Source organism: Maylandia zebra, linkage group LG13, assembly GCF_041146795.1.
Source record: "Maylandia zebra isolate NMK-2024a linkage group LG13, Mzebra_GT3a, whole genome shotgun sequence".
Lineage (NCBI taxonomy): Eukaryota > Metazoa > Chordata > Actinopteri > Cichliformes > Cichlidae > Maylandia > Maylandia zebra.
This window is the reverse complement of record NC_135179.1, coordinates 28130111-28157808: the sequence shown is the minus strand read 5'-3', so window position 1 is coordinate 28157808 and position 27698 is coordinate 28130111. Positions and strand designations below refer to the sequence as shown.

General features: G+C 43.1%; 1 protein-coding gene across 2 annotated transcripts in view; it reads left to right on the top strand.

Annotated features, from left to right (window-relative positions):
• The window catches only part of inpp5a (inositol polyphosphate-5-phosphatase A), a 161504-nt gene that overhangs the window by 98759 nt on the left and 35047 nt on the right, over positions 1-27698 (top strand). For both annotated transcript variants that reach the window (XM_023155623.3, XM_004554565.3), the window contains exons 7-9: positions 7882-7934; positions 8745-8864; positions 20159-20243. In XM_023155623.3, coding sequence (XP_023011391.1) covers positions 7882-7934; positions 8745-8864; positions 20159-20243 — 258 coding nt within the window. The remainder of the gene's footprint in view (positions 1-7881; positions 7935-8744; positions 8865-20158; positions 20244-27698) is intronic.

Below are 27698 nucleotides of genomic sequence, written 5' to 3'. Positions count from 1 at the left end.
TTGGCTGACAGCCTTCTCCCGAGATGCCGGCTGACAGATGTTTTATTTACAGTGGAAGGTTATGTGTGCTCAAAATGTGTATTTCTTGATGTATGAAATCCCACTTATTGTTATGTACTGTATATACATCAATTTGTTGCATTTTTAATGCATATCCAATACAGACCTGAATATTCATATATTTAGTTTGCTTATTTCCTTTGCAGTTTTTATAGCTTTTTGTTTTTCCAGTCAGATTTCTCCCCTACTTCAGGGAAACCCAGTTGACTGATCTAAAGACAAATCAGCACAAAGAATTCAAAGAGAAAAAGTCCTTGTTGTGTTTCCCGTGTCCCGTGGAGCAGTTCCCTGCTCACACCGCCTGTGTTCAGTTTTCTGGTTTCGATGTGCGGTGCGCCGTCAGACGGGAGCTGGGCGCCGAGCATATCTGTGCTGATATAGTAATAAAGAGCACGACCGCCCGTGTGTCATCCCCGCACTCCCCACTCATCTGTCAACCATGCTCCGACGGCCGCCTCCGCAAATATATGCAAAACAGATGGATACGGCCCCCTTCACACACTTCCCCCCAATTTCCGTCTCTTTCACACACTGCAGGACCCCCCCCCCCCACTCCCTCCAACCCCCTTCAACCCACCCACCTATCTGCCTACCCTTAGCCACCCTAGACACACACACATACTTACATACCTAAACAACTTCAGTTTTTTTCTCTGTCCCGTTCCAGAGATGATCTAAAACCAATTACACTGATTGAGGCGCAAAGCCATTTAAAATGATTGCAGCGAAGCATTGTTCTGCATTTAACAGGACAAGCAAAGAAAACCGGCACAACAGAGCTGGCACGGTGTATGCTGAGAAGGATGATGGGAGTGATATAGAGAGAAAAGAAGTGTGTGTGTGTATGCATGCGTATGTGCCGTGTAGGTAGGTGTGTGCGTGTGTCTGTGGCGGGGGGGGGGGGTGTACAGATGAGAAAAGTTTTGCCTGGTGATTTATGCCTCTTTCCCGGCTGGGATATGAATCTGGGATGATGCTCCAGAGAGCAGCACTCCAGATAATGTTAGCCCATTTAAAAAGAGCAGATTTGTGTAGTCTATCAGGGTCGCAGAGTATTTTTTTTTCTCCCCCCTGTCCCCCCCTCCGTGCCTGCCTCCCTCCTCCGGCCCCTCCGTAGTGAGAAATTGGTTGTTATCATAGATCACAGATACTGCTCAAACCTCTTATGAAAGATGAATTAATTTCACTAATGCTTTAATGCAAAGCTCTCACGAGGGAGGCAGACTGGTGATAACCCCTGCCTCGTCCCCGCTTCCTCCGCTCGTGATTTATGCCCTCTTTTAGTAGATGAAACCGCCTAGATTTGCCATCCATCTGCAGCTTTGAGGAATCCTATTACACGGGGATCTTGGACCGGACAGGACGCCACACACAGGGAGTCCAAAACCAGTTGCTTCGGTCCTTTTTTTGGGGGGGGGGGAATAACGATAGGTGTGTGTGGAGTAGGTCTTGTGAGAGATGTGGGAGTGCATCATTAAAAGTCATCAAAAAGGACACAGGGGGCAGGTGTCTCGAATCCTCTGGGGAAGGTGTTCGAGTGACAGCACGCCGCTCAGGTTGGCCGCAGAGACAGATGTGCGCTTTCCTCAGCTTGTGGCTTACCTTTACCGTCCCCCATTAATAATGTGTCACAGCTGGTGACATCATGGCGGGAGTGTGGAGTGTTTGTGTTAGTTTAAAGCAAAATGCCATTCATGGCATCCCACCCATGAATCCATCTCTACATTCAGGGTTCTGTGTGAGAGGCACTGCGGCTAGTTTTCTTCCTTTCTTCCAGTCATTAAAGAAAAAAGTTAAAATGACAAAAACATAAAGCAGAAAACAACATATATAAAATTTAATATCATTTTTCATTTTGTATAATTTTTTTGTCACTAATTAATCAACTTACTTCTTCAATCTGATCTACGCCATTATAAAAAAAATAATAAGTAGTAAGTGTGTGAATAAATGATACAATTATATAATAGTTGATCTGTCTCTGATGCTCAGTGCTAGAGGCTTTGATTATACCCTTTTAGAGGGTGTTTGTTTTAAGCTGCTTTTGCAGCCATATCATTTTAACACCTTGATGTGATATGCCTGCAGCCCACGTATAGTTTAACTTGTCCTCAAAAACCTAAGGCATGCAATTTCGATTGCTTTTTATAGAGCTGAAATTGCACAAGCATTTTTACACAAGCAGACCAAGCAGAGCCAATAGCCAGAAAAGTGGCTCAGACCTCACGGAGTTGATATCCAGCCCAACATTGTCTTTTTTTTCCTCGATAATCTTACTTATTACTCACTTAACCTAAATCACGCCCTGCTTTCAGCTCTGAAAGGCATCATAAAGTTCTGAAGTTACTCACTTTCACACTTTCTGTTCGATTCCCATTTAAGTGGCGGCCTCTCCATATGCAAAGCGTCGTTTCTTTCCGGAAATCCCGCCCTGAATTATAGCTGTGTTTGTGCGTTGGGGGGAGTGAAGCGGGGACGTTAATTGAAATGCTGAATAAGAAGGAAGTGGACAAAATTGCAGATGCTATTTCTTCCAAAAGGTCGCGGTGATGGATTTGGCGGCTTGTCCCCCCCTCCCCCGTTATTCCGTCAATCTCCTTGCCCCCCTCCCCCCGGTGGGATTCATGTATTTATTTGTGTGGTGCGGTAATACACGCCTCCAAAAACCATTGCATCATAAGGATTTGTCATTGCCTTATATAAATAAAGTATACGACCCAGACCTTAATGTGCCCTTGCTATTGATTGTTTTACACAACAGTAAAGAGAAGGGGGTGAAAAAAGAGAAAGGATGAAAATAGGCGGCAGGCTGTAGATCAATATCCGTATGAGTTTGTATTTGTTGTTTGGCACCGTGAGCGTGTCCATTAAAGCGCTGACTTTTCATACCCTTTTAGTGCCCCCTGTAGCACGCTGCGATACGGGGCTGCGATTACTTTCAAGTTCTGCCCTCGCTGAAAGTTAACTTGCTTCTCTCCTTATGATTTAAACGCCACGCGTGATTCATAGATGTGATGTGTACGTTAAGGAGATGAAGTCATTTAAACTGGCATTGCCTGTAAAACGCTCTGTGGCATTTATCACCAGACAAGACACCTGTGACACAGATGCTGTTCTCTGTGACAGGCGTGATCCATGAGACTGCAAGGAGCTCATAAACGAGGGGCTAATGCCGAAATGAGAGCCAAATTGAAGCTTTTTTCACTTTTTACATGTTTTTGGGACATAGATAGCAGTGCTTTGCGATCCTACAAATATTTGGTATCAATCCAATACCAAGTAAATACAGTGCAAGTGTTCCAGACACTGATACTTTTAACCTATAAAGGCAGCTTATGTAGGGAAGAGCAGCGTGTCATGATTCATGAGAAGAATCATCACCAGTTTGCGAAATTCTGAAGACATACTAATGACCAGTAAATCACTGCGATTTGTATTTTTTGCAATAATTAGTTAAAAGAACAAAATGCATCTTCCTGCATTTTTTAAATTTCAGTGTTTTTACTGCTGCATGTGGCGAAAGAGAGCAACTCCCTCTGTAGTTCTGGTGCAGCTTTATCAAAGCATACACACTCGTACACAATGTCTTCATGTACTGTCCTGTCATGTAAACCGGCCCTCTGCCATTGGATACCCCCCACCCCGCGCCGTATGATGGAATAAAGATAAATGTGACTGTCTACAGGGGCTCAAATCAATCAGCGTTTGTGTGTATTACTTATTACTCACAGTGCATTTCTGTCATGAGGCTTTTGTGTCACCCCCTCCGCTCTCTGTCCTGCACTCTTCTTTGCCCCGCCTTCTTTCTGAACATAACCCAACATAGTATTATTTACTGGGGGGGCTGAAGTATAAGAAAGGTCAAAAAAATCAAAGGGGACTGACCGGGAAGCAGTGGCAGGAGGGTGTTTTTAGGTAGTACTGTGTGTGTGTGTGTGTGTGTGTGTGTGTGTGTGTGTGTGTGTGTGTGTGTGTGTGTGTGTGCTGACTGTGTCACATGTGACATTTTATATCAGCATATTTTTCCATGGTCGTAGTTTTGAGTGAATCCCACACTTTCTCTTCCACCCCCACTGTTTATTTTTTTTTCTGTTCGTGCGTTCGCACAAACAGTTTGTCTGTACTCTGCCGAGCATCCACAGATGTGACCCCCACCCCACCTCTCCCCACCCCACCGTCGTAGCCACCGTTCATCACTGTCACGGGCGGAGACGCCATCGTTGACCTGTGGAAGGTCGGCCAATGTCACCGCGAGCCTCGCGACCTTTTGCGGTCGCCCTTCTTCTTCTTCCTCCTAGCGTTTTTCCCGCTCGGTTGCAGGGTCCGCTTTTCTGCAAAGTCGTCTCCACTTGGGTCGGTCAAGGGCGTCGGTCAGATCGGCGGTTGCCCTTCGACTCCCACTATCAACCTCCCCTTCAGTGGCTACAGCAGCCATATCTGATATTTAATATTTTCACATGCGACCTGTTCTGCAAGCATGTCTTTAAAAAAGGGGAAAAAAGAACTCTTAGTAAAACTCTTAAACTTTTAGGAAAAGCATTTTTGTGTTTGTGTGTGTGTGTGGAGGAGACAGGGAGGCGTGATGATGATGATGATGTCTCAGCACATGATTAAATGGGGGCCGGACAGCATCTGTGTCATCATCTCCGCTCCAATATCAGCTGTCGCAGCCAAAGCGTGATGTCATCATGTCAGCCCATAGGCCGAGCACCGTTTTCTTCTTCCGCGCTCTGATTGATTTTGTGAGATAATCACTTCACTCGGACTCCTGCTACAAAAAAATCACTCGTATTGTGTGAAATAAAGAGATGATGATTTTATTATTATTATTATTTTAAACTTTGCAGTGATGCTTTTAAAGCATGCACTCTGATAGTTGTCTATGTTCGCGCCCTCGTGCGCGTCGTGAGTGTGTTTATAAGCGAGCGATGGAGCAGGGGGTCAATCAGTCATATGTGGAGGAAATGGGGCAATCTGGGGCCGGGTGTCAAGAAAGTGATGGATTTTAATGCTGCGATTGTAGTTAATGGCTCTTTAAATTAAATCGAGATTAAACGTCTCTGGCGGCAGTCAGTGCTCGTACGGGTCCTGAGCAAGTCCACCCTCCACCCCCACCGCCACCGCCACCTCTCGCTCTTCATCTTGTCCCTACTCATCCTCTCATACTCTTAATACTTTCTTTCCTCAACTTTACATTGACAAACATTTGCAGCATGTTAATGGATTTAACGTGCAACAAACTAATGTGTTATTCAGAGTGCATTTTTGTGTGTGACTACATAAGCCTTATTGCTTCTGTTTGCTTCTGTTTATCTTTTTAATATAGTCATTAAGTTAAAAAATATAGGTATATTTTGAAGTGCGAGGCCAATCGGTTTTGCTACAGCATGATCATATCATATCTGTTTACATATGCTCCTCTCAAAGTCACAATTTCGGGGGACAGCAAGTTATAATTGGGTCCATACATCCTGCCAAGGCACTATGGATTAATTCAAGTATGCTAATGTAATTCAATTTGATACAGTTAATCTTATACTAATGCAGATTGAAGGATGTGAGGCGCAATCAAATACCTCTTAGGCTTTTAATTTGCATCTGAGCTTTTTAAATAAAATTAGTCAATTTGTAATTATGTGACCTGGCCCTTAATTAGTTTATTTATCACTGCAGTTAACTCCCCATTAGGGGTATCACACACAGAGAGAGAGAGGCAGGAAAAAAGAGAGAGGTTATGAGAAAGAGGCTTATTTATTCAGAATGAGAACACTCGCAACATCAATTTGTCTCTCATTTAATAACCAGCTTCATGGTGAATCATGTGCTGTTTGAAAAAGATCATGTGCTGTTTGATCATGTGCTGTTTGAGAAAGATGCAGCTGTTTGATCAGATCCCACAAGCCTGATCTGATCAAACAGCTGCACGGTGGATGTCTGCACTGCAGCTGTCACCTGGTGTCTCCCAGCATCTTTTTCCATAGAGCTACTCGCGCCACCGTTCTCTGGTCGTTCTCACTTAAAATGATGAATCTAGATAGAAACGTATGCTTCGTGTTACTTTCTGCCGCGATGTCTTCTTCACCGTTCGACCAAAAACATCAGCTGGTTAGGATGGTCAAAATCCATTTTTCTGCTTCTTGTAAAAACTTCCTTGACCAGCTCACTCAATAAAAGCCTGTCAGGATCACTGAGTGTTCAGGCTGAGGTGAGCTAGGTTAAAACCCACCTCGCGCTGCCAGCTTCTCAAAGAGCTTTCCTAAATGTAGACGTTTCAACATTAACTGAGTGTAAAAACAGACTGATAGCATTCCACTTTCTTTCTTTTATGGCGTTGAATGTTTCAGGTTGACTGACCAAGTCCTCCATATTCATAAGAATGTTGATGTACAATATAAGTATGAATCTTCATGTGGTTGTTTTTTTGGTTAGTTTTAATAAAGCATGTTGAATCTTGTTTGCATTGAACATGCAGTGCTTTGATTTTAATTTTGTAGGCAGTGGATTCTGACTGAAGCCATTTATTCATATTTATTAGGGTTGGGGGGGGGAAAAATATAGACAGAATAGTGTTGCAATATTTTCTGTTGCAATATTGTGTCGATAAGGGAACACCAAATATCGATATTTTATTACATAAATTAAAATACTTTGTAAAATACTGAACATTCTGAAATAATGTTAGCCGAGCAAACTTACATTAAAATGACTCAAACAAAAACCATCAAATGCTGAATTCTGGGAGCCAGAATTGTGATATAACATTAATATAACATAAAAGTTATAAATCAGTTTCTAACTTTTATGCAATGTGTTTTTGAGACTGTTCATTTCTTTCTAAGTGAGCAAACTCAAAAATTCAGGATTGAATCAAATCATAATTTCCTCCACTGTAATTGCCAACTTGACCCCATTCAATCACAGACTGATCTCAGACTGACTCCACCTTTAGTCCTAATGTTTTTCTGAAAATGATTGTTCAAATCTGGAAAAGGTTGCCAAGCAGGTATGAAATGGATTGACTGGTATACACAGGTGAAAGACAATGGCCATTTATTATTGGCTTAATTTAATGTTTTGGCTTGTCAAGCTCTTTTTTCCTGTTTTCTGAATTTTACTTATAACAAAGCATCAATTTGTTTTTATTTGAAAACTGATGATGGAAAACTTAAACACATAAAAAAAGGTATAACTATGGTAACAGTATAGTATATGGTCCCAGTTAAAATGATTCGGAGATCTGACTAAGATGCCTCTCGGGTGAGATGTTCTGGGCATGTCTACAAGGAGAAGGAAAGATCATATCTCTCGGCTGGCCTGGGAACGCCTTGCTGTTCTCGGGTGAGCTCGAGGGGGTGGCTCGGGAAAGGGAGGTGCTCAGGCTGTTGCCCCCAGTGACCCAGCCCCAGATTATTGGAAGAGGATGGATGGATGGATGGATGGATGGATGGATGTTCCTAGTGAAATGTAGTGGAATGTTTGCTACAATACACTTACGTTCCGCCACTGTTCATCCATTAACTCTGATGTTTAAATGTGTATTTATAGAGTCATTAACAGCCCGTTTCCATACAGTAACTTAGGCAGTTTAATTGCCTTAAAAGCTCACAATTCAGGAATTTTTTAATGAAATGTGTCTGTCTGTCCAAATTGAACTGCAGAGTTTCGAGCAGTGCTGAAAAATGCAAACCAGAAATTCTGCTCCCAGATGATGGACATTGCCACTTGACTGTGAAACATTTGACTCTATAGCTTTCATTTGTCTCGTGGTAAATCCTCGCCACTGTCAATTGTCATGCTAAATTGAGTCTCTCTGTTCTGCAGTGCAAGTGGTCCAGAAAGGGATTCATCAGAACTCGATGGGCCATGGCTGACTGGTGAGTTTTATTAATAGGTCCCCACAATGACACATCCCACCTCATCACTGTTCAACCTTGAATCATTACAAGTGTATCGCTGTGATTAGAGATGAATATCTAGCCACGTCAGTCACGTCTGACTTCACCCTGGAGCTGCAGGGAGTCTTGCTCTGTGAGGTTATCATAGACAGCGCACCCAGACGGAGAGAGCGACTCACATAGCCGAATCCTCTCCGGACAGCGCGCTGCAGAAGTAAGCAGGGATTCGATTAGACGTAATCACGTTACTCGAGCAGTTGCGTATGACAGATGACAAAAAACATTACATGCAATTGAACCTGTACGGGATGAATACCATCGCTGCTTCCAGCGTGCAGAGCTAGGGAATGGGGGGAGGAGTAGGTGGCTGAGGGGTGGAAGATGGGGATTGTAATCTAATAGAGGGATGACATGAGAACTAAAGAGCTGAAACGGTAAGCATTTAATAGGAGCGTGACGTTTGACAAGAGCGGCAAAGAGAGAGAGGCTGGTGAAGAATGGGAGATCAGATCGGACACAGTCAAAGCTACAGATGTATTCATTTGTTCAGGATGTCACTGCAGAATAAAGCCCGTGGGATAAGATCAATTCCTCTGAGTTGCCCTGCCAAGCCCCATGCTAACAAAAAAACCACCCAGATAGGATCTGCAGGGAGGTGTTCATCGCTGTCTTGTTTTTCTCTGAGAGAACAAAATGAAAGATGGCAGATTAGAGTTTGTGGCTGTATTCTTATGCATATGTGTGCTAGAAACATCAGTGATCGCTCACAATGTGACCTTTCTCCATCAGTGCCTTTGATCTGGTCAACATCCACCTTTTCCATGATGCTTCCAACCTTGTGGCCTGGGAGAAAAGCCCATCAGAGTACTCTGGGACCAGGCAGAAGGCACTGGCCTACGTTTTAGACAGGTACAGTAGATGTTGGTCACCAGCTTTTTTACTTTAGTCTTAGATCAAATTCTGCAGATATCAAGGTAGATTTACTCTATTTATAACCCAACATTTCTGTTTCTGTAAAGCAGGAAGACGTATGATATCCACACATTTTTTAGATAATCTGCAAAACAAGTTCCTTCATTATACACGATGTTTACACTCTTTATCTGTAAAACTGAGACGGACTACAAAGATTTAAGAAATGTTTTTTTTAACTAATAAAGTCTTTTTTTCCTGAACAACAGAAATTGCATATCTGCATTGAGGTAGCAGCTGATAGTCACAAATCCCATTTCTCTGTTGCATGGCAAAAACCTGTATTGATATTGTAATCAAGGCTTAGACTGAGCAAGAGAGGTGTGGAGAAGGTTTTTGGTGGGATTCAGTCTTAGACCAGTGGGATTACATCTGTCTGTGGAAATAGGGCTTCTCACTATACGGTCTGTGAACTCCCAAGTCTCCTTTATCTGTTCTTTTTTTGTCCCTCACTCTAAATCTTTCTTACTTTCCAGCATTTTCTGTTATTTTACTTTCGTTTTTGGTAGTGTAATCTTACACTTACCTCTGTCGTTTTTCTACCAGCAGAGAAAATGAAGCAAGCATTTGTCAGTACACCATTTGTGAACACTGCTTTGGTCCTGAGAAATAAATATATAAAATATACTGTGACATGTAATATCATCACTGGCATTACAACAAAAGTCCTGGCTAACTGAACAGAACTGAATATCCCCCCGACACACACATCAAGAGAAAATACCCTTTCCTGCATTCCTCAAAAGACCACACGAGACTAATCTAGAAGGAGTCATTCTCCATAGACTGCTGTGTTAACTTTAAAGTGGATAAACATGCCTAATTTTTCACTTGATTAGAACTAATACAATGTACACACTGTACGCTGTATTAAGGCTTAAAGTTATGTATTATTAGGGGCACGGCTGCTTTGAGTGACAGGTGGTATCACCTCTGCTAATCTGAGTCATTGAACTGAATATTTTAGCTGTGTTTGCAGTCTTGGTGACTTTTGGAACATTTTTTGTTTAACTGTCCTTTTTGGTGACTGAATTTATATGATTATTTTACTCATTTGGAACTGATTAGCATGTATTTATGTCTGTGTGATGCTCTAATATAAACTACCCCTTTGCTAACCTATGCTGTTAGCATTAGGTTATAATTTAGCAATCTGCCCTGTTGTCAAAATGTAGTCACTGCAAAAAGTAAGATGGCAGCCGTCCATATCGCAGGATAATGCTAACTCACCGTGTCAAAATGAAAGTTAGCAAAGCAGTGGGTTACTCTGTCCATCTTTTAACTACAGACTATGTTGGCCAAACAGGATGTAGTACTTTTAGCTGCTGTCTTATTGCTCAGGACCTGCTGGGCAATAAGACAGAGGCACATCTGCAAACTTTCCATTTAACTGGGTTTCAGTTAAATTTAATGTCATTTTTCCTACTGCAGTTGTCTGTGACCGCCTGGCCTTTTGCTGGATGTTCATTTCTATTTCTATACTGGACATCGTATTATATAGCAGGCACATTGCCATGTCATTTATACAGTGGTGGCTCTAACACGAGCGAGGCTACGTTAGTTTAACGGTTTTAATTATTCTAGCTGGAGTTTTCATGGTCATGGTACGGGTTTCTACCCTCTGATCTAAGTGAAGTCCGCGTCTGTAAAAACAGACCATGATTTCCATTCATAGGCTACGCTAATGTAATTTATGGGACATGCATTTGCAGCACTGTGGGATGATGGAGTGCACAGTGGTAGCCCTGCTCCGTACCTGGCCATGCTAACACAGAATAAAAGGCTAATACCCACCAGGCAGCAGGTGACCTCTCATTCAGCTTGCATAAGAATGCACGACACGCCTCCCCACCTCCTCCACTTTGGATAACTACATGCATAAATATATCGGTGGCATACATTACAAACAGGCTTTCTGATGGGCCTGAATTACGAGGCACTTAATAAATTCTTCTCTGCGAGGTCATATTTTACCTTTACTTCATTTTTGATTTGATGAAAGAATGTGCTGCCTTTAATGGACAGGGAAGTGACAGTGTTTCAGCAGCTTTTGCAGTTTTTTATTACATCTTAACGCACCTGGATTTACCGACATAATCACGTTTCCAAAGCACCTCTGTTTCTGCTCTGTTGTGTTTGATAGTGTTTCCTCTACTTTCATTGTGCTATTTCCCCCCAGTTGATTTATTTTGAAAGGGCCTCCTGTAAACACACCTAAACAGCAGCGAGAGTCTTAGCTGGGTGGCTGAAGGGATTGAATAGAAACTGTGCTGGCGTGAGTGGCAGTTTCCACGCTCCCTCCTTCTAATTCCCCTTGTGTTGGAGGATGGTAACCTTGTTGTTACTTCTGGGCCATATCATTTAAAGGTTCTTCTTTCGGCAGGGGTGGGGATGAGGGGTGAGTGGTGTGAGGCAAGGTGGTGGTGGTGGTGATGAGGAGGTCGCTATATGTTCCAGCTCCCCTGGTATTCCTTGCTAGCGATACAGGGGTGGGATATTGATGTGGGGGGGCCATCGCGCCTCACTCACTCACTTTAGGGTGAAGCCTTCGGGCGCAGATCCGGAGCACCGGAGTGAGAAAAAGCTAGCAGTGCAGAGGGAAGGGAGGAGGAGCACAAAGGGTGCCTGGGCTCTGTAAAGGGCAGTGAATAATGGGTCGGTCCTTTCACAGAGGCTGCTAACCTTTTGGCAGCCACCAGCAAACTCCATTCTCCTCCGTCGATCTGGGAGGACAATGTGCCCGGGCCGGGCTTTGAATGAAGCGCTACCACCAACAGTGTTCCCATTCAGTGGCTGGTTGGGAACCATCTTTTTGGCTATTGTCCTAACTCTGACTCCTACCCCCAGAAGCGGAGCAGGAAAAGGAACGGGGAATATCTAAAGCCAGAGTTCCCCCTCCCTCTCTCTTCTCTCTCCTCTCTGGGCTCTAATCTCTCATTGCGGGATGGGATAAGATTGGGGAGGGTTGGAGCTGCTGAACACACCACCAGCTGAGATCCTCACAGCAGTCTACACTGGAGCCTGCACGCACGGCAGCGCTGCGGGGACAGAGCTCTGCTGCCGAGCATCAAACTTCAGCCTGCACCTTATCTGGAGCTCATGCCTAATAATGCAGCTTACAGCCCATTGAGAACACATCTGATAAGCCTTTTCCTCTGTGGCCCTTTTAACTGCTAAATAGTGTTTATCTCCAAAGTGCTTCAAGGCCTCGGGGGAACAATGCTGAGAAGGAACAACGTTTAGCCAGCCAGATCTCACTATTGAGTCACATCAGAAAGAAAAAAAGGGGAAAAAAAGCACAGTTCCATAGCCTGGGCTGATGTGAGGGCCGCTTCCATGGGAGAACAGCAAAGGCTCTGCTTGAAACGTACCCTCGCTCCCTTTCCTGCCCTTTGAAAGTGCCCATGTGTGTTCCAAGCTGCATGAAGTGACACTCGGGTACGCTTGATGTGGAAAGTTCATTGTTTCCCATTTATGTTATGGTTGAGTTGTTTGTGTGCGCACAAGCAGTTTTTTAAAGAGTAGTTTAACTGGGCATTTTCATAATGTTAAATGAACTCCCATTAGCTGCTAGATTGTACAGATATCAGCTTATTAGCATTTTCCTTCCAAAGACAGGCTGATGTAATGACAGGAACTTCTCTAGAGGGTGGAAATCTTTTCTGCTAAATGACCAATGTGAAATGATAGCATGAGATAAAACCAACAGGTTTTTTTTTCATTGCAGTTAAAAAAAAACCCTCCTTTGTGTATTGGAGTTTGTTTCTGTTTCCAAGCCCCATTCAGAGTGGCTGGTCCGGTTCAGGGGAGAACAGTTTTACATTACAACTGTGAAATCCAGGCATAAAGGCTTGCTTTGTGGTGCCCTATTATTTCCACACAAATATAGTCCATTGTCAGAGTGCTGAAGTTAATTTGATCAACATTGGGGACATTTAACTGTTTTGTTCGCTGAAAAGACTTGTTTCATGCTCATTTTCGGGCCATTCAAAAGCAATGATTGGCAGAAAAATAATGTTGCCGTTAACAATTCAAAGCAATTAGTTTCCCATGGGGAGGCAGTGGGCCGCACTGGCCACCACACAGCGATGCTTTGTCATTTTATGGAGGGTCATCAGTCAACTGTCAGCGCGACTCAAAAAGCCCTCCAATCTAAATGTTTCCCTTTAGGCTTTTCCCAGAACAACGGTCTGAAAGAGCAGAGAAAGGCCGGCTAGTTTCCAGCCAATAGACATGTTGAGCTGCAAGAGGGAGGACTGGATAATTGCAGGGGGGATCCTCCTTAAAGCCAGAATGAATTTATTAAAGAGAGTGGTTGGTGTGTGTGCGTGCGTGTGTGTGTTGTCATGCTGATCATGGTTTCCAGTACAACTCCTGTGTCATAAACATGTGTAGTACAATTAATTTTTTTTCTACTGAGTCTACATGTGATCTATAATGACTTTTCCCACTGATTGTGTTTGTTTATAGACCTGAGTGTGTAGTGCCACTGTGTGACTCTGTGCTGCCTTCTCACCCTGGGAGGCCTGCAGGAGCAGAGGTTAATCTTCTCCACTGTCTCTCTGCTCACAGTGGACCTGTTTCTCTCTCTCCCATATACTCACTCACTCACTCACTCACTCACTCACTCACTCACTCACTCACTCACTCACTCACTATGCACTTCTAGTTTACCATAACAATAACTACCTTAACCTATACCTAACTTTACCTGTACCTTTACTCAATGTGTTATTTGTCCTTTTCAGGCTAACAGTATCCATAATGTGGAATTCCCTAACACATCGGAATTTGCTGATTTGCTGCTTCTCTGTTATTTGTAGACACATGGTCATTTTAACCTGTCTTCAGCCCTCCCTCCCTCCTCGGCATTATGTTTTGCATTATATTCTGTAGTAGTCTTGGGTTTTCTGTAGAACAGTATAGTCACAAAGTAAAGTTTGATTAGATTTATGATTTGGGTGAAATATTCACCAATGCAATATAAATCAAAAAGATGTGGCCTGTCTAAAAATAGACCCAAATAACTATGTAGTAATGCACAACTATAGACTGAATATGCAAGGTTTAACATCGCCATTTTGCTCGTATTTGACCATATTTGGGATGGCGCGGAAAGTTATCAGCTCATTGGGTTTGCAGAGTGCATCCATGAACTTGCTTGTGCACATCACACAGCATCACAATGGGATGTTCAAACAAATTTTAAAGTAAGCTTTTGGGGTCCAGGTAGTTTTCCAGTCCGCATAAACTTTACATAAACTTTTCTTGCCCACTCCTGGCTATATCTCAGAAGTTCGCTGTCTTCTGTACTTCAGGATGTCTTGACGCTGTTGACTTGAACAGACCTATTCCCTAACTTCTGTGTGACCGCTGAAACACCCTTTCACCCCCTTTCACCCCCTCAGCACCTTATCTTTCCTGCATGGTGTTCTTGTTGGGGTGGTAGTTACTAAGGAGATGGGCTGCTAACAAGGGAACGAGGGTAAGGCTGTCCTGAGGTGTCAAAGGTCCTGTCACGGGTCACTCTTGGCTTATTCAGAAAGACGTCACCAGCAGATTCTTCACAATGTTAACATTCTCTCAATTTCTCAACATTTACTTACAATGGATGACGGTGCTCGGCCTGGCTATTGTGTGAAAAGTTGAATCTGACTGGCCAACTTATGGTAAGTCACCTTGTCAATATAATCATGACATGGCCCCCACTTGCACCCTCATAATCTCATATTGGGTGTCCGTTATGGCTGAGTTTAGCTGTCAATCACCGTGTGTAATCTGGAGTCAGTGAAACTGAGGCTGGTGTAAAGGAGAAACAATCCAATGTAGGTAAGCTTTTCATCGGGTATCATGGTGTGTGTGTGTGCTGTTTGTGAGATTGAGCTTCTGATAGAGTCTTTCATGCAGGAATGCTTTCAGTCTTGAGCACATGTTTTTTTGTATTTTTTTCCTGATACCATGGTTTTTGTGAGAGTTAGACGTAGAGAAAAAGTCTAGCGGTGGCTTTGTGCTGGCGGTTTAAGGAGCCTGGGAGCAGAGTCTGGGGCCATGTTGTAAATTAGCGTTTGACCCCGGCCTTTGTGTAGCCCCAAGGAAGGCCTGATGAAGGCCCCAGCCCAAACCTCAGCGAGAACGGGCCGTGTGAAGAGGCTCTTTCAGGGGTGTCACTGCGCGATGAATTGGCCAGGAGAAAGCATGTTTATAGACTGTGTAAAGGAGTGTGTCTTTGTGGGAGAATGTCACTGACACTGTTACAGTTTGTCTGAATGAACTGTGATGACGAGACTAATGGGGCCCCCCACCCAGGGTGAGGGTCAGTCAGATCCCCATCCAGCCTCCACCCCACCCCCAAAAGTCCAGGACCCCCCACCCTCAGGACCCTTTCACGCCCAGTAGCTGTAGCTAATGTTGCAATTCTTGGTCCGTCCCCACAAAGGCCAAGAAAAAAGTCAACTTTCACACCACTGAGTCACCATGAGTGCTTTAGGAAATGATCGTGTAAACAGAGTGTTACCTTCTGACCTGTGGCTGATACCTTGGAGCAGCAGACAAAACAGCCCGGCCGCGGGTATTAGACATGGCTGTTAGTGGGAGAAAGACCTCAAGCTCTGGAGAAACACACATTTCCTCCTCTCTCAGTTTAGCCACTCTTTCTGAAGGGTGACTGCCTCACTTTTAACCTCATCTTTCCTGTTCATCACTTAATCTGTTCTTTATTTCTTTATCTTTTTTAACATGTCATTGCCTGATTGGTATATATCTGTTTGGATAGTGTTCGCTGCTCACAAAAGCACATGCGGTAAATTCTCCATTAGGGCAAAGAATGTAGAAGTTCCCACGCCTATAAGCGACGCATGACGTCTGTGTTCAGCCACTTTACTGCCCTCCATTTTGGTCAACAGTATAAACTGACCACTAAGCCTGTTTGGATAGAGCTCAGTCTCTTAGCACCAGTGTGTGAGGTCATTAATGGCATCAATCCCAGTTTGGGTTTATTAAAGAGCTACTCCACACAAAGGATGTGCAACTTAAAAAACTGTGCATAACAATCAAAGAAGAAGAAAAGAAGAAGAATGAAATCCAGGCAAATTAAAAAGTAATGCAGCCAGTGAGACTTTCATAGTGGTTTTGGGTAACTTCAGAACAGGAAATTCTAGGATTAGTCAGCTTTAAATGTTAAATATCAACTGCCTTTGGGGTCAATGAAATGCCAAATAGCTAGCTTCTGGCAAAAGACTGAGCAGCACTATCAGCAATCAGTAAAAGTATTAACATTTGTGCGTGTCATGAGGAGTCTATCTAACTGTCAAAATGTGCAGAGGCCATTGGTTTAAGTCTCTGAAATTAGTGCCTTTAAACTTATTGTTCGTGCCCAATTGTAGCACAGTTACAAAAAGATAGAGAAGAGCCCGACTGATATGTTGTTGAAGGTCAATATATTGACCAATAGTCATTTGGGCATTTACAACGGTTGATAAATAAAAACTGAAAAGTAAAGAAGATCTTCTCTCACCCCAACCGGTCGCAGCAGATGGCCCCGCCCCTCCCTGAGCCTGCTTCTGCCGGAGGTTTCTTCCTGTTAAAAGGGAGTTTTTCCTTCCCACTGTCGCCAAAGCGCTTGCTCATAGGGGGTCATATGATCGTTGGGTTTTTCTTTCTTTGTATTATTGTAGGGTCTACCTTACAATACAAAGCATCTTGAAGCGACTGTTGTTGTGATTTGGCGCTGTATAAATAAAACTGAATTGAATTGAAAATCTTGTGATCTTCCAGGGCAGAAAGGGAGAATACCTGGTGTTTGATCAGGGGCTGCTATAAAAGTGGTCGGGGGATCCCGTGTCCTTGCACTGATTGGATGTATTGGACAGATGGTGGTAGTGGAGCTTCCGTGATTGGTTACGCCAGAGGGTCTCCACATAATGAGACACAGAGAACACCTTTCAGTCATATTATGAGTTCTAATGTTACAGAGTTTGTCCACCAGAGAAATGCCACAAACGCAACAACCAGCTGTCACTCACTTATCCTGAGTGACAGCTGGCGGCCGACTCCTGACACGCACTCGCAAATGTGATCATATCTCCCTAATCCTGGCACGTTTACACTGGTTACCAGTACATCGTAGAATTGACTTCAAGATTTTGTTAATTGTAAATCTCTGAATGGATTAGCTCCATCTTATCTCTCGGACCTTTTAACAAAAAATAATCCAAGTAGAGCCCTTAGGTCTGCAGATAAGTTGCTTCTGACTATCCCCAGAACTAGACGGAAAAACAGAGGTGACCGAGCTTTTGCAATCGCTGCACCCAAACTCTGGAACAGTCTACCCCTTCACATTAGGCCTTTGCCAGCACTCGACATTTTTAAAACCCAGTTGAAAACACTGACTAGAATGAATGACTAGTCTTTTATAGTAATTACTATGTATGTTTGCTATTTTATCTCTACTATATACAGCACTTTGGTTCAACCTGTATTTAAATGTGCATATAATTTTTTTTTTTTTTTGATTTTGATATCCTCTGCACAGGCCGGCAGAGGATAAATGAGTAATCCACAACCTGTCGCGATAATAAAATAAGATTATTGTTAAACTGCGTTAGAGAGGTCGGCAGATATTTTAGATCACCAAATATCGGTATTGATATTGGTCTTATCAGTTGAGCTCGACATAAGATGTTACATAAACCTTTTATTGGTTTAACCTGCCCGTGCTTGCTTTAGAAAGTAAACTTTAGACATTAGGATAGAGAGCAGCAGTCAGTTATACTCAGAAAAATAATAGTTAGGTATAGTAAACATCAGTGACTTAGTGAAAACATGGAGGGTAGACATTTTGAGCAGTGTGCTTTTACACATTACACGTTAAAAGGACTGATCATTTTGGCTTATTTATGGGCACCATAACCTTATTTTGACACATAAATTAAAGGGTTTCGGGTGACTTACAGCCTTTCGAAGGTTACCTCTAGTGTTTTTTTTGGTTTATGTAAGCTATGTTTATTACTTTCAGTGCAGAGAACCTAAAAATGTTTGGAGAAATGTGCAGACAAACCATTGAGAAAATGTGGGCTCTGTATAGCCGGCAATTCACCAGCCAGCCTTGTTTAAAGAGATGCTGGTTATTCGGGCATCAGCTTAAAAGAAAATATATGGAGACCAAGTGCCATTTCCACTGCTCCACACTGCTGTGTGCAGTTTCTGCTTAATATAAGGGAATGTCAAACTGCATACTCTCTATTTAATATAATAGCTGTGTTCCCCCGCCTCCTTACTTCAGTCACCTTCGCCTCGCCACCACACAGAAAAGAAGTGGCTGTGCTTTACGACAGCCGGGCAGACCGAGACCCGGCGCTAAGAAAAGCCTTCTTCTCTCTTTACGGCCTCATAAATATATTGTTATCTGTGCCTGGGAAGTCCACGGTGAGATTTATCCGTGCGATTAGTGGGGATAGCGAGCCAAGCATCCTGAATCATTAATTACACAAGAGCTTTAATTTCCTATCTCTGCTCTGTAGAAGAGACACTTTTAAGTAGGTGATGAGGCGTAGGACTTAATTATATGTCGCTTAGGTGCATTATTTTTTTTTTAAGCACTGGGATGCTGGCGGTGTGGTGAAGTTCTGGAGATTTGGAAGCGGTCCACATCAGAGAGGATCTGCAAATCCATAGACTGTATATGCTTAAGGTTTAAAGAAGCAGGGTATTTAGTGCATTAAAACATCAGCCAGCAATAAACTCTGGTGGATTTTGAAGACCTTTAAAAGGCATCGGCAGAGCAATTTCACTTGGTCTAACTAAAACAGAACATGGCAGAATATGTAGGTGCATTAGCCCGCTGGGTACGGGACCAGCAGGTTTATTTGTCTTGAAACCTTCAGTGTAGGAAAACCATTTTTTATCAAATTTATATTAACAGGTACAAAAAAACACTGAGCAAAATGAGAAGAAAGATTAAAAGGAAGTTAAGTAGAATCTCTTAATTCATTCAGATTTTCATTTGTTGAGAATTCAATTATGGTAAATGGTAAATGGCCTGTATTTATATAGCGCTTTACTAGTCCCTAAGGACCCCAAAGCGCTTTACATATCCAGTTATCCACCCATTCACACACACATTCACACACTGGTGATGGCAAGCTACGTTGCGTTTTGAAACATAAAACACCAAAGTCTACATGATAGGGATTGTTTAAAAAGCACATAGAAATGAGATAAAACCCTTTCCACCGTGGCAAACAAATCCAAGCCGAGGTCCAGGCTTACAGGTGCCCACTTGCACTCACAGTACTACATATATCAGTGACAGAGACGTATAAGAAAATTCTGGCAAGCAAAAATCAGTGCCATAAATCACACAAGAATAAGTTATGTTGATGACGTAGCACATTTCTCTCTCTGTCTCACTGTCTGCAGTTTCTCCTTTCTGCCATCTTAACGTTTAATAAATTCATGCCTGGTTTTCCGCTTCAGCTACATGCACATTCTTTTAACTCTGTTATCAAATCAGCCTCGTGTGAAAAAACGAAGACCTCTGGTTTTATACGAGTCTGTCCCAGATGTGTGCATCATAAGAAAATGCTGCTCCGCTGTGCTTTTTGTGCCTTAGCACCAAATCAGAAAATGCGCTTTGGCTCTAAACCTCTCAGCGCTTAATAAGTTAACAGGGTTGAGTCTGGTTTACTCACACGTTGATTAGTTCAGCAAAGTGAATTTTCTTTGCCATCAAAGCAGATTGTCAAAGGAAACGGTCACACTTGATTCATTTAATTGTGGCGTCACCTGAGAATGACTGTTTTCAAGCTGAAAGCAGCGTTTACTCGAAGCCCTCGCATGTATCCAAAGGTGAACTGGACTTAGGTCATTTAATAGCAGCGTATCAGTCAGGAGTTGAAAATCCTGCAAATGGATCACTAGATATTTTTTAAAAGACAAATGCAGCAATTTCATAGAATTTTCTTCTTCATTCTCCTTCATACTAAAAATGAGGCTTCAGATAAAATGTTTCTACTGTTTTCTGCCTGCTGAGTGCTGCAAAAGTGCTGAAAGCTTGGATCAGATCACAAAAAATTTTAATTGAAGTGATCAGACCACCAGGGGGTGCTGAGGCCCTCATGAACTTAACAGCCTGAGTCAAAGGAACTGATAACCTTTGACAACTGATGGTGATGAATGTCAGATTTTTTCTATTATTTATGTTTTTGTGTGTGTGTGGTGTTAATGTTTTGCAGGATCACGGACCAGCGGTATGAGAAGCTGCCATTTTTTGTCTTCGGTGACTTTAACTTCAGGTTGGACTCTAAGAAAGTTATTGAGGTGAGTAGGGTTTGTTTTCTTGACATATTAGTAATGGATGGCTATCTGTATACATTATCTGGGCGTTATGGGGATGTAATGGCACAACCGAGAGCTAATGACACACTGTACACACGTGCGGTTACGTGCTATCAAATCCATAGTGATACAGCATCGTGCCATAAAGCCTTTGTGTGTGTGACTGTGTTTGTGAGGGTGACCGCAGTATAGTAAAAGTGGTTTTAGAGCCTCACTGTCTCTTTAGAGTTATGACTCATTAAACGCTTCACTGTGGCCGGCCCAGCTGTGTTTGCCGACCGAGCCTCGGAGTGCATTGTTATGTTATGGTGCCATTCACAGCTCTTTCTCCTCTCCCTTCCTCCCTGGCTCCTTCCCTCCCCTCTTTCTTCGTCCTCCTCCTCCTCCTCCTTCCTTCTTTTGGTGCAAACGTAGCCATGGCTAAGGTCGTCGTTTAGTATTCTCCTTGGGGAGATGAGGAAATTATAGAAGACATTGCAGACAGCGTTGTGGTAACAGAGTAGGGGAGACACTTGTTAGCGGGTCTTCTCCCTCCTCTCCAGCACAATGGTCCACGAATCAGTGGGCCTGCTCAAGGTGTGAGCATTGTTCATTTCAACCCTATTCAGAGGAGAGGGAAGAGGAGGGGAGGCTTTCTGAATGGAGGGCTTGAATGCTTAAATGAGTTAGGAAGGACTTAACTTTGTGTGGCACAGAAAAAAACTTTTTTTTGTAGTTTAGCCATCCAGGCACTAGGTGGGGCAGTAAATCACCGCCTCTTCTGTGGCAGCCAGCTAAGTGGGATGGACATCACATGTTTTTACTCAGCGATCTATCGCGGGCATTGATTAATGGCCTCAAAGTTTATGCAGTACATTTGATTTTGGTGCTGTAATTGGATCACATTAAGCCGCTGGTCATGTGAGCATGCGTTGCTTTGGAGATAATAAATAAATGAACAGAATCCACAGCAGCAGATGTACAAACACACTGAGGCTATTCAGAAGTCAGCTTCTGCAATTACATGTCACCTGGCACACATTTAGGATGCCACATTGATTTTCTGTCAACGATGGGCTGTTTTAAATCTTATCATCTCTGCGGAAAAAAAGACAGTGTTCCAGGCATTCAGATATGAAGGAAAACTGTATTTTCAATGCCAGTACTGGCAGGGAATATGGCTGCATTAAGCTGAAAGGAAAGCATCCAATAAAGTCAGATGAGATGAATCAGAGTCTATCTGTGTTTATCCTCTGCAGCTAATTATAGATAACTCTCTCCTCATGTTTCCTGTCTTGTCCAAGCTGCTCTGTGGTCGGTAAACTCTCCACCTCTCTGTGTCTGCATTGCTGTGAAATGCTGTTTGAGTGCAGTAAGGGGTCGTGACCCCTTTTCCAGGGATGTGTCAGGCTTGCATCGGTGTGTGCCCCATTTCTGCCCCCCTTTCCCCTCCATAGAACTCCTTTCTTATGCACCTTGGCCCCATTCACTTACACAGTCACATCCAATGCGAATACACACACACACACACACACACACACACACACACACACACACACACACACACACACACACACACACCAATTTGTTAGACCTAATGACTGATTGATTCGCCCTGTTCCCAATGGGAAGTTGGAGCACTAGGCCAGCGTATAAACTGCACCCAAACTCACCTTTCCTCCAGCTTAATGAGGGTTCCTCAAACAAGCCGAACATTTAATGGGGACCAAAAAAAGCTGATGATGTCATCTGACCGAAATGTGATCCGGTGATCAACCTGTCTGATTTAACGGCGACCTGCGTGTTAGCCGTAGAGAGGGCTGTGATGTCACCAATATAAACAAATGGGTTGCAACCTCTGCGCAGGGTGTAACTCACAGCCGGGAGGCCGTTTTAAGCCCTTTAATGACAATTAATGTCAACAGGACAATTAGTGCACATCTACTGAAGTGCTTAACTGTAGATGGGCTGCTAGCGGATCGATCGTCCATACTTATCCGAAGATTGATTCAGGCACAGGGAGGCTGGCGCTCTTTCTCCCTGTCTAAGAATCTCATTTTTTTTGCTTTTCTCGCTCTTCGTTCTCTTTTTTTCAATCGATAGAAACAGGCTGGGCGAAAACAAAATAGCCAAACTGATGAATAGATACTTGTGTGTACTTTTGCTGTGTTAAGTGGATGAAATATTTGCAAAATTGAACTACTTGGCTTTTTGATTTGCTGTGCATTGGGGACAGCTCTCAAAACACCCAGAGGGCTCCCTAGGCCTCACTTTGAGAATCACTGGATCAGAAAATACTCTAGTACATTTCTCTACAGCTGCACGCTACACCACTCCTCTTCTTCTCTGTCTCTTGTCCATTGTGGGGGACTAGACTGTGGACAACATCTAGCCACTCCCATGTCACCCATCCTGCCTTGTGGGAGGGCAGATGGGACAGGGAGTATTTTAGGATGTATCCGTGTGTGCACAGAGAAGGAGGTGGGTTCGGAAGGCAGTGGGTTTGTCATTGTCACAGGGCAAATTCCAGGTGGCAAATTCCTGGCATGCTTGCGCGGCAGGATCAGTAACCAAAGGCCTGCGGCTGCCCCCCTCCTGCCCACCCTGGGCAACCCCATTAATTGTGTCCGACAGAGGGAATTGGTTTCAATTGACCCCCATTCAGCGGCCCTTTGACTCGCAGACAAAAGACACAGCCACGTGGAGACTAATGCTCAGGCTGAGCAGCATGGAGGTGGTCCATGCCCCGCCAACCTTCTCTCTCCTCTCCCATGGGTGTGATCATGATTTGGCTTGATCATGCTTTGCATCAGTGCTGATAAAACAAAGAAGTACAAAGGAGACGTTTTGAATCAGTCCATTTATATCCCTTATCAAGCGCTCATGTTCAAGGCACATTCAGGACATTCATGATAAGCGGTGTAAAGATAGAGCATGCTATTAAAACACGGCTGCATATCAATCTCTAACTTCCTTTAGGGAGTCTGAGTCTCATGTTTTTGAAGGAATGCCCTGAAACCTGTTAGACCAACGTTACCCCCAAAGGCTGTGTTTGGTCTTCTTCATTCACAATCGAGGCCAGATACTACCGCTCACTGCAGGTGACTGTTAGGCTTAAAATAAACCAAAAAAGTAAAATTCTGTGAGTGAAACAGGCTGTTAACAGTCCATTTAATTTATTTATTTTTTTCAAAGATGTTTCAATACTGACAGTCGGGTCTAACTGACCACCTTTGTAAATTTCAGTGCACCTTAGTATCCAGCGATAATCTTGACTGGCAAAAAGAATTTTGTGTAAGTTAGACAGAACAACTCATTTAATGATAAATTAAGCCAAAAAATTTTCAGTCGTTATTCAGTTAACAGCTTTGTTGCTAAAATGTTTAATTGAAACGATGCCGTAATTGCTCAGAGCCCAAGGGGACATGCCAGGAAACACCCTGATCTCCAGTGGTTGTTCAACCAGCAGTTAATGTTTATAATTAAATGTTAATTTGTTAAATACAGAAACGATTAATATTTAATAGGTGAGGATCTGGACTGAAATTTCCAGTTAAGGACTGAAATGGCGTGAGGATTCCCTGTATGCACATTGTTATTGTAAAATAGCAGTCATTGAAAGACAGCTAATATAAAGTCCCACACAAACCATTAGTCACTGTGTTTTAAGTAACGCTCAGGTGACAACAGTCAACCTGTACCTGTACACTTAATCTTATTATTGAAATCTGCTGCCATCCTTTCACCCTACAGCTGCTCCCAGGCTGGGCTCTCAGTTAAGAAGCCAGATCATATAACCTTTGTCGAACCGTGCACACCTACACTGAACATCTTTTTTTCTATGGTTCCACGCTTCAGTCAGAAGGTGGTAAAAGATGGCGTGTATTAAAGAGTATATGCGTGTCCCTCGAGGTGGCCCGTGGCTGTGAATCAACAGTGTCGATGACAGGCTCAGGGCTCTGTGCCTGGACTCCTAGTATATTTAAAATCCCTCCTAATTAAACTTAATAGAATGTAAATTTAATATCTGCAGAGATTGTGTGCTGCTGGCCAGCCCGCTCCAATTTAAGGATTGATAGAGGCCAGCGTGGAGGTTAATTGCTGACTTGATCTACTGTCCCCGTGACATGGTGCGGGGCTGTTTTAATTGGGCCTGATCTGCTGCTACATGGACAGATTTCATTAGACTAGCTGGCCTCTCATTGACTGGAGAGAGACACTAAGAATAGCACCCCCTGTCTGCACCTGCAGGAAGTGGAGAGGGCTGGATTGGGCATCAATCTTCCTTCCTTTGTCCTGTGTCCTTTCTCTCGCTTGAGCAGCATGAAATTAAAGGTGGGGCCCTAGACTAGCCCCACTCCTAATGAATGCTGTAAAATGCCTAGTAATGACAGAGCAGCGTGATAGATCATTCATTTTTCACACAGTGCAATCACTCAGTGCACATGCTCGTGACTATGGGAGCAGAATTACAACCAAACATGTTTTTTTTGGACATCACTTTTCTCATGAATGTCATGTTTTCTTATTGAGCATGTGGGTGCAAGGACCTCAGTCATTTCCAATCTACAGCCACCTTATTTATTCCTTTTTGATAATGCAATATGAATATTACAGTGGTTGTTGTTCAGACAGTGGAAAGAAACAACGCGTATATTATCTGGAGTGTCTAACTAAAACCAGCAGCAGTTCATCAGGTCCATTGTCCGGGCTGCTGAACCTAACCCTGGTAAATAATTTGCGCTAGTAAAGGCTAAACAATTTTTCCCTTTTTAGCCTGACTTTGACTAGCATGTGTGTATCAGGCCAGCTATAAATCAAAAGGCAGCCAGTGTAATTAAGTGTACACTACATTAGTCAGGCTAATTAATTTTGGGGGCCATCCATCCATTAACCAGCGGGCCAGCACTGATTGGGCCTCTGTTCTGTGGAACCCCCGACACTGGGGACTGCGACCTTCCTTGGCTGCCCTCATCTTTCCAGATACACTCATGCATTGATACCCAGAGACACAGATGTATACACAGTCATATATGTACCAAGTCTTTTGGAATTTGCCTAAAAATCTTCCTGCACCTAGAAGGGCACTTAGAGAGCACATTTTGAGCCAAGGCCATTACCCCGTCTTGCAATTTTAAAGAGCAGCCCAGCGCTGAAATTTAATGGCTCTTTTTTTCCACCTCTCTATAGTGTTTAATCAAATTCAGACTGGATGTTTTCGCAACTCTAGCTGATAAACAGTTGGATGCCAAAATGAACGCGACACAGATCACATACCTTTGCCTTTGCTCGTGTGGAGGAATGACCGCTTTCAGAATTCTCGAGGACGGCGTTGCTAGCAAGAGGAGGCATTGGAGTGCTGTGTTTGACTATTTTATTGCTAGGCCAGATTGTATTGACAAATCCCTTCCAATGGTCGTGGTAATCTACTAAATCAATACACTTTTTCCATGAAAGACTACCCACCTGACATTGTCTTAATTGTCCTGATGCAGTAAACCTCATTCATTTACTGCACCGTGCAAGTCAAAATAGAGTTATTAGCACCTACTGTTTGACCTACGCCTGTTTATGGCCCCAGTGGTTAGACATTAGGGGTGGGGGAAAAAATCGATACTGTGTAGTATCGTGATATTTTGTTTGCTAATAATGTATCGATACAGGGACAGCAGAAATCGATATTTTGTTACAAAAAAAAGTTTTTGTGGACTCTGACTTCAGAGCATGTTGATCAGCTCCTTTTTCTGAGCAAGAATCCTGACATTCCTTCACTGTCCAAATGTGTTTAACTTTTTTTTTGGCAGCAATAAACATGACAGTTTACTTATTTTAATTTAAGACATGTTTTATTTTAATTAAGTTTAAAACTTTTTTATTTAATGTAAAATTATATTTTGTTTTAATTTACTTTCAAATTCTTCAGTTGCTGAATGGGCTTCATAGTTTTCAGAAACTGCTTAGTTCAGAATAGCTATAATTGTACCAGATGGTTGCATTCAGTTAAGTTGGACTAGACTGTAATACAAACTGTTCAGTTTGTCAACAATAAAACTGACTGAAATGAGAGAAAGTCTGAGTGTGAGACTTTGATATTAGATATGAATATTGATAAAGTTTACCTTTATGTACAGAATCTGAATATCGCAAAATATTTTTAAAAATTGCAATAATATCGTATCGTGCGTTAAGTATTGTGATAATAATGTATCGTGGGATGTATGGTGATTCCCACCCCTATTAGACATGTGGAGATATTTCCTTACAATACAATAACGGCATATTATCTGGCTTAGAAGAGTCCAATCTATCACAATGAGTGCCCATTATATCACTGATAACCCATCTGGATATAGAGGGAGACTATTCCCTCTAGACAACAGAGCCTGTTCTCTCTCCCTCTTCTCTCTGTTTGCTTTTGATGCTAATGAATACAGCGGCGAAGACACGGAGGAGAAAAAACGAGTTCAGCTACGAGGGCGCAAACTTGAGAGATGCAGCTTTGATGGCAACGCTGTCCATATAATTAAAACCCTGGCAAATGAAGAACAAGCAGTGGCTTCTGTTGGTCCTGCTCATTAACAACAGGCCGTTTGAGCCTGGCGCCAGCCATTGTGTACTTGGGGGAAGGTGGGGAGGGGCGCTGTCACTGGCAGCTGGGAACGCCATGCCAACAACGGTGGGATGGCGTGACAAACCGAGCCAAGGATGAGCGCAGAGCCTGGCACCAACGGGGCCCGGGATGGGACGCCGTCTTGCTGGCCCCTGGGGTTGGTCTCGGTCAGGGCTGTAACCTGAGTTACCCCACAGCCCCGCACTACTGCTGTCTTCTCCAGCTGGAGCCACTGTTTAGATGTCTCTTTTTTTTGTACTTCAAACCTATTCTATTAAGCAGCTGAGTGACAGATTCATCGGCAGTATATTTGAGTTATGAGTTTTCCCCCCCTTGAGTTGACCATTACTCAGTTAATCTGTTGATTACATTCTCTTTAACTGACTTAATGTCTATTTTTTAAAATGTAAAAAAAGGAGGAACTTACATCTTTTAATTGGTTAATACTAGGGATTCTACATATCGGTATCGGTCCGATACTGACCTAAATTACTGGATTGGATATCAGAGAGAAATAAAAAATGTAATCCGATCCATTAAATATTACAAAAGTACCTCACAAAACTTGCGACATGGCGTAACCCAGCTCATGACCTTAGCACTTCGGAGCAGTATGCGTCACGTCATAGAGCGGCTGTGGCGACCTCTCGGCGGTCTGGTTGAGCATTTGGAGCCTCGCTACCAAACCGGCATTTCATCTCCGAGAGAGCTATCCCAGAGAAGTAAAGCATATATGTAAGTTCATCTCTGAATGTTTGTAAAGCATTCCCACGTTAAGCTTAACAACCGATATAATGAGCGACTGCCTCTTCTCTCCCCCTCCCTCTCCTGTTGCTACTTCAAATTGA